We start from the raw sequence: 7,500 nt of genomic DNA on the forward strand, positions 1-7,500 counted from the left end.
AGCACAGTAATGGTGCATGTTTTATGTGACAAATAAAGAAATCTTGAAAAACTTGTTCAGCCTGAGGATAAAACACTGTGATTAAACATTCCTCACTGATTAGCTTCCTGCTAAGTCTGGTGCACATATTTTTATTTCCACAAAATGTGCAATGTATGTACTGTGCTTTTTAAATGAAATAAACTAAAGTAATGACTAATTGGGTTTAAAGTGCATTTCAATACATTTTTGTTGTATATTTTAAATCCTCTAGAGAACTAGCTGTGAACTGAAATATGAACGTGGAACTCCCCGCTGGTTGGTATACACACAGGGCATACATTTACGGAAAACATACGAGAACTTTCCAATTCTGCAAATAAGCAGATATGACACAAAATGTGCTACACTTCTCCATCTTGCACAAAAGCAAAGTTCTGCCCTTAATTGTGACACATAAATCAAAAATATTAAATGGAAAGCCCTTTGGCACTGTACCGAGTGCACAGTGCACGTGCACACACACGCACACACACACACACACGCACGCACACACGCACACACACACACACACACGCGCACTGCTGGCGAGGGCAACTCCACTGCAGTGGTTTTCAGTGCGAGCGGAGAGCCGTCTGTGTGGGGGAACATTTGCTGACACAACACATGGTAGTCTATTACAAAGACACCCTCTGGCGCCAAGCAAAGCTGAGGCTTGTGGGCAGATGAGGGGAGGGTGGAGAGAGAGAAGGAGAGGGAGAGAGGAGGAGGGTGGAGAGAGAAGGAGAGAGAGAGAGGAGGGGGCTGAGAGAGAGAAGGAGAGAGAGAGAGAGGAGGAGGGTGGAGAGAGAAGGAGAGAGAGAGGAGGAGGGTGGAGAGAAGGAGAGAGAGAGAGAGGAGGAGGGTGGAGAGGAGGAGAAGATGTGAAACATGTGGTAGATGTGGTTCTCTCTATCTGTGTGTGGTTACTGTGAGGGAGACGGTTTGACCGAAGTAATATTTCCTCCTCCACACAAACACATTCCTCTCTCTCCCTCTCTCTCTCCCTCTCTCTCTCTCTCCCTCTCTCTCTCCCTCTTTTAATCAGCAGAGATAGTCAAATCAGCGCAGATATAAAGTAGGTGAGCAGCAGATCGATGTGAGCAGCTTTTTATAGCGTTTTCTTTCCAATTCACTTCCTCTGTAGAATGATTGAGGTGGCACATTGCGCCCTCTACAGCAATAAAATCTCTCTCTCTCGCACACACACACCCGCACGCACGCACGCACGCACGCACACACACACACACACACACACACACACACACACACACACACACACACACACACACACACACACACACACACACACACACACACAGCCTCACATACAAGTGCTAAATGTTTATCTACTAGGGCATGCAGGCTCCTCAGGGTCTCTGTACCTGCTATAGTAGCTGTCAACTCCCAGAGCCTCTCTGGCCTGGCCAATGAACTGCTCCAGAGTCTGAGGACCTGCTCCGGCTCCTCCCCCCTGGGCTCCAGCTCCGCCCTCTTGGAACTCTGAAGGTTCTCCTACTCCCTCTCCTAGGTACACCTCGTGGAACTTCAGAATACCTGAAAACGAGAGTATCGGGCTAAATATGAAGGTTTGTGTGTGTTTTTGTAAATGTGTTTTTGTACATTTGTTTTGTGAAAATGTGTGTATGTGCATTTGTGTGTGTGTTTGTGTGTGTGTGGGTGCGTGTGTGTGAGTGCGTGCACGTGTTTATGTGTGTGACTGTGTGGTGTGTGTGAGAGCATAAACAGGTGGTGCTGTCGCTCAGTATTAATTCACAGCTTTTTAGTGCCGTCGCCTCAGGAAACAGCAGGCAATAGACAGAGCGCTGCTGGGCACAGAGACAGTGAGAAATATGGCTATTTAAAAATGAGCCAAGAAGGCAGTGTGTGTGAGTGTGTGCTTGTTGACACAATATGTTTGCATGTGTGTGTGTGTGTTAGCATGTGTGTGAGCATGTGTATGTGTGTGTGTGTGTCCGACTGCGTGAGCGTGCACATGTTTGTGTGTGTGTGTGTGTGTGAGAGAGAGAGCCTGTGTGTGTGTGTGTGTGTGTGTGTGTGTGTGTGTGTATGCAGGGCTTACCTGACCCCGGCGCTAGGAGCCAGCTGTACAGATAGCCGGCTGCCAGGGAGTAGTAGAGGACCAGGGCCCTCTGAGCGCTGACCGTCTCCAGGATGTGCTCCACGGTCACCGGGGCGTAGGGGTCAGAGCTCTGCCCCTGCTGACCCCCAGTCTGCCGTTCCACCAGGAGGTCGGCGAACGCACGGGTACGACCTCGCTCCGCCACCGCCAGCGCCTCGTCATGGTGACCTGAGGAGAGGGGTGTAACCGCAGAGACGAAGAGATACTGAATGAGATGGGCGAGATATGGAGGTGGAGGAATGGCGAGGCTGTGTGGGATGATCACCAACCTAAACTGACGAGGACCCTCTGGAGAGCCTGGTAGGAGCTGGTCTGCAGGTCGAACAGGGAGAGCTTGTAGTCGGTGCTGTGCTGCGCCTCGTGGCGGATGGTCTCGAACAGCGCCGACGCCCGGTACAGCTGGACCGACGTGGGGAGAGGGAACACCCTCCGTCAGACACTCATCCCAATACAGATGACGACGCCGTCGATTGTAATACAGGATATAGGAAGCCCCTCTGTCTAGGCGAGGAGAGGGCGAGTCGATCGTGCTTCCATCCAAACATAGGGCTTATACAGAAGCGGGCCAGCAGGTGGCAGCGCACAGCAACACAAGCCTGCTGAGGGAGGTGTACTGTGGTCTGTCATGGCTAGGCACTCCCCTTCATCTGCGCTCCCTTGTTAAGTAGAAATACAGAGATATAGTATGTACCAGCTCAGTGGCCTTGTGGTTAGAGTGTCCGCCCTGAGACTGGGAGGTCGTGAGTTCGATCCCCGGCCGAGTCATACCAAAGACTATAAAAAAAAATGGTACCGATGCCTCCCTGCTTGGCACTCAGCATCAAGGGTTGGATTGGGGGTGAGTCCCTGCGACATACTAGCGTCATGTCCAGGGGGTGTACTTGTACATCAAGCTGCCTCACGCTAAGGAAACAGGAGATAGGCTCCAGCCCTATGGGCCAATAGGCTCGAGAACCAGTTCTCAAGGCTACTTAGAGAGATATAGATAACCGCTGGGACAGAAGCCTGATTAGGCACCATGCAGGCAACAGCAGTAGGAGTACGATGGTGAGGGTCTAAATAAGATAGCTAAACATGAGCTCCTGCAGGGTTTTAATAGGGCGATGTCTTAGCTTTAGTCTTAATCACACTGGAGGATACACTGCATCTAGAAAGTATTCATATCCCTTCACTTTTTCCACATTTCGTTATGTTTCAACCTTGTTTCAAAATTGATTACATTCTTTTTTTCCCTCAAAATTCTGCACACAATACCCCATAATGACGAAGTGAAAAAAGGTTTTAAGACATTTTTGCAAATGTATTAAAAATGAAAAACTAAAATATCAAATGTACAAGCACAAGTATTCACTCCCTTTGCTATGACACTCAAACTTGAGCTCAGGTGCATCCTGTTTCCACGGATCCTCTTTGAGATTGAGTGGAGTCCACCTGTGGTAAATTCAATTGATTGGACATGATTTGGAAAGGCACACACCTACAGTACAGTATCCAAGGTCCCACAGTTGACAGTGCATGCCAGAGCACAAACCAAGCCAACCAAGAGGAAGGGCACAAAAAAATCTGCAGCATTTAAGGTCCAAACGAGCCCAGTGGTCTCCATCATTCGTAAACGGATGAAGTTTGGAACCAGCAGGACTCTTCCTAGAGCTGGCCGCCCAGCCAAACTGAGCAATCGGGGTAGAAGGGCCTTGGTCAGGGAGGTGACCAAGAACCTGATGGTCACTCTCACAGAGCTCCAGCATTCCTCTGTGGAGATGGGAGAACCTTCCAGAAGGACAACCATCTCTGCAGCACTCCACCAACCAGGCCTTTATGGTAGAGTGACCAGATGGAAGCCTCAGTAAAAAGGCACATGACAGCCCCCTAGGAGTTTGCCAAAAAGGCACCTAAAGGACTCTCAGACGAAGAGAAACAAGGTTCTCTGGTCTGATGAAACCAAGATTGAACTCTTTGGCCTGAATGCCAAGGGTCATGTCTGAAGGAAACCAGGCAACGCTCATCACCTGGCCAATACCATCCCTACAGGAAACCAGGCAACGCTCATCACCTGGCCAATACCATCCCTACAGGAAAACAGGCAACGCTCATCACCTGGCCAATACCATCCCTACAGGAAACCAGGCACCGCTCATCACCTGGCCAATACCATCCCTACAGGAAAACAGGCAACGCTCATCACCTGGCCAATACCATCCCTACAGGAAAACAGGCAACGCTCATCACCTGGCCAATACCATCCCTACAGGAAAACAGGCAACGCTCATCACCTGGCCAATACCATCCCTACAGTGAAGCATGGTGGTGGCAGAATCATGCTGTGGGGATGTTTTTTCCCTAGATTGAGGGAAAGATGGATGCAGCAATGTACAGAGAGATCCTTGATGAAAACATGCTCCAGAGCGCTCTGGATCTCAGACTGGGGCGAAGGTTCGCCTCCCAACAGGACAGCGACCCTAAGCACACAGCCAAGATAACAAAGGAGTGACTTCGGGACAAGTCTGTGAATGTCCTTGAGTGGTCCAGCCAGAGCCCAGACTTGAACCGCATTGAACTGTTCTGGAGAGACCTGAAAATGGCTGTGCACCGACGCTCCCCAACCTGACGGAGCTTGAGAGGATCTGCAAAGAAGAATTGGAGAAACTGCCCAAAAATAGGTGTGCCAAGCTTGTAGCATCATACTCAAGAAGACTTCAGGCTATAATTGCTGCCAAAGGTGCTTCAACAATACTGAGTAGAGGGTGTGAATACATGCACATGTGATATGAGTGTTTTATTTTTAATAAATTAGCAAAAATGTCATATTTTGAGCAATTTCACCAATTTAATCTATTTTGGAGTAAAGCTGTAACATAACACAATGTGGAAAAAGTGAAGGGATATGAATACTTTCCGGATGCACTGTATGCCATTAATAACCCCCAGGGACACCAGCATGTGTGCTTCCGCATCTGGGTGACAGCTAAGCCATCGGCATTCCTGACAGCGTCTTCGATGGCTTTATCTGTGTTGGCTGGAAAAGGCAGACAGTGTGTGTGTGTGTGTGTGGGAGTGGGGGGGGGGGGCACGGTGCACAAAACAAGCCCTCTTCTCCACCCAGCCTCTAATTGATTCAGTGCTGTCATCCTAGACCAGCCCGGCTGTCTGCAAACATCCAACAACAGCGCTCGTGCTTGAGGACACACACACATTTCTGTGACAATGTGTGTGTGTGTTCCCCTGTCGCCTGTGTTTTTTGGGGCTTGTAATCTGCTCTAGCTGTGATTGGGTCAGGCTAGGCCTCCGGCTGCAAAAATTGGTTTTCTTTAGAAAACAAGTAGATTGGGAGGGTGGCAAATGTTTTGGATGAAAACTCTGGATGCAGTGAAATGATACAAACTGGGAACAGCCACCCCCAAATCCCTCACTGCCCAAGGCATCAGCGCCTACCTTAGACAGAACCTAGCATTCAGGAAGCCGGCCAAGACTCCCACACACGCCCGCACACAGGCACACACAGAAAGACAGACAGACAGACAGACAGACAGACAGACAGACACACACACACACACACACACACACACACACACACACACACCTGGTGTTGAGCCTCCTCAAGGTTTCCACTGGCCCACAGAGACAAGCCGAGACGATGGCGAATCTTAGCCTCGTCCTCTCTCCTGCCCAACTGCTCCGCCAGACGCAGACCTGGAAGAGAGAGAGAGAGAGAGAGAGAGGGAGAGAGAGAAAGAAAGAGGGAGAGAGAGGAATCCTTGGTTACTGAATGAAAGCGAAGGCCGGCACAAAAAAACACAATGGTGGACAGTTCACACAGAAAGCCCCACCTCTCCCACACAGCTGTGAGAGCCGTAAGAGCAACGGTCACTTTCCTTCCCTCTCCTTTTCTGTCTCCTCTCTCCATGTCGTACTACTGTCTCTCCTGTCTCTGTCACATTTTCACCTATTAGGATTAAAAGTCATCCTCATCCTCTCTCTCTCTCTCTCTCTCTCTCTCTCCCACTCTTTCCTCTCATGTGTTCCCACCCCTGCTATGTCAGTCAGAGGGGGGGGGGGGGGGGGATGAGTGTGCTCAGTTAGGGTCGGCGTCTGGGAGTTCTTCAAACATCTTGGCTGTTGGTGCCGGTTCTGTTCCTCAGCCTGTCTGATGTTCTGCATCTCTGCTCCTCTGTCGCCCCAGACGGGGGCAGGACACTAATTGGAGCCACATGAACCGTCTGTCACCACGTCTCGCTAGTTACATATTCATCCCGTTGGTTTAATGATCAATTAGGAACCCAAAGAGTCGCGTCTGAGGTGAAAACCCATGACCGTGTTTTACAGGCTCAGCAAGGCCTGAAGAAAGCTAATAAATGAACCAAACCGCCCTCCTGAATTATGCATTGGCGTCGTGATTCGGTTTTGCAAACTAAAGACAGGTGTATCTGTGCGCCCTTGACCATGGCTGTATTTGTGTGTGTGTGTGTGCGTATTTATGTGTTATTTTTGTGTGTGTGTGTGAGTGTGCGTGTGTATCTGTGTGTGCCTGTGTTCAGAAGTGTATGGGCGCTAGACACGAACAGGATTATTGACTACACACACAGCTTGAAGGGAAACCACATTCCGGGACAGAATGTAGAACACAGAGAGCTTAACAAGCAGAGTCTGGATTTGGACTTCCTCCCCGGTGTCCACGGGGTTTGGGAATACAACTCATGATGCATTGAAGCCCAAACAAAGACAAACTTTAAATGAGCATATATCCCACAGATACATATATCAAAAGACTGGCTAGAGATAGAGAATACATGTACATGTGTATTGTGTAATGTGTTGCATAAGGAACTTCATATTTAGAAACATGTATGTACATATGTGTATTTATATTTTGCTACACTTGCACTTTGGCCTTAGCACTAGTTATGCTCTTAGTCACTTGTTTAAAGGGGAGATGCACTTATGAGTTCTGGCGAGTAGTAGTACACTGACTGCCTACGCTGAATGCAATAATTGTAAGTCGCTTTGGATAAAAGTGGCTGCTAAATGACTAATGTAATGTAATATATGTGAGATGAATGTCAGCCTACTGTATAAGCCGTTCATAAGGACTATTTCAGATTTTCATCCCATTTTCACCCAATTTGGTAGCCAATCACACCCGACATATTGTCCAATTGTCCCCCGTCGTTACTGTGCAGGGTCAGGGTCACAAAGCAGTCAGAGAGAAGAGAGAGCCTGACTCTATCAAGCCTGTGACCGCGCGTGACTCCGACTCCGAACGGGGTCGCCGTAGAGCGGCCGAAATTAAGCCGAAATTAAACTAACCACCCTCGGGAGTGGCGGACCAATATGCCGCTCCCCAG

The 7,500-nt window shown here is 49.1% G+C and overlaps 1 protein-coding gene across 3 annotated transcripts in view; it reads right to left on the bottom strand.

Moving 5' to 3' along the window:
* Positions 1–7,500, bottom strand: part of ttc28 (tetratricopeptide repeat domain 28) — a gene marked incomplete at its 3' end in the record, with an annotated part of 121,587 nt that overhangs the window by 18,209 nt on the left and 95,878 nt on the right. For all 3 annotated transcript variants that reach the window (XM_084441649.1, XM_084441648.1, XM_084441647.1), the window contains exons 18-21: positions 5,739–5,848; positions 2,431–2,560; positions 2,102–2,329; positions 1,404–1,575 (exon numbers count right to left, since the gene is read on the bottom strand). In XM_084441649.1, the coding sequence (XP_084297775.1) occupies positions 1,404–1,575; positions 2,102–2,329; positions 2,431–2,560; positions 5,739–5,848 (640 nt within the window). The remainder of the gene's footprint in view (positions 1–1,403; positions 1,576–2,101; positions 2,330–2,430; positions 2,561–5,738; positions 5,849–7,500) is intronic.

This window comes from Borostomias antarcticus (assembly GCF_949987555.1).
Source record: "Borostomias antarcticus genome assembly, chromosome: 8".
NCBI classification, from domain to species: Eukaryota; Metazoa; Chordata; class Actinopteri; order Stomiiformes; family Stomiidae; genus Borostomias; species Borostomias antarcticus.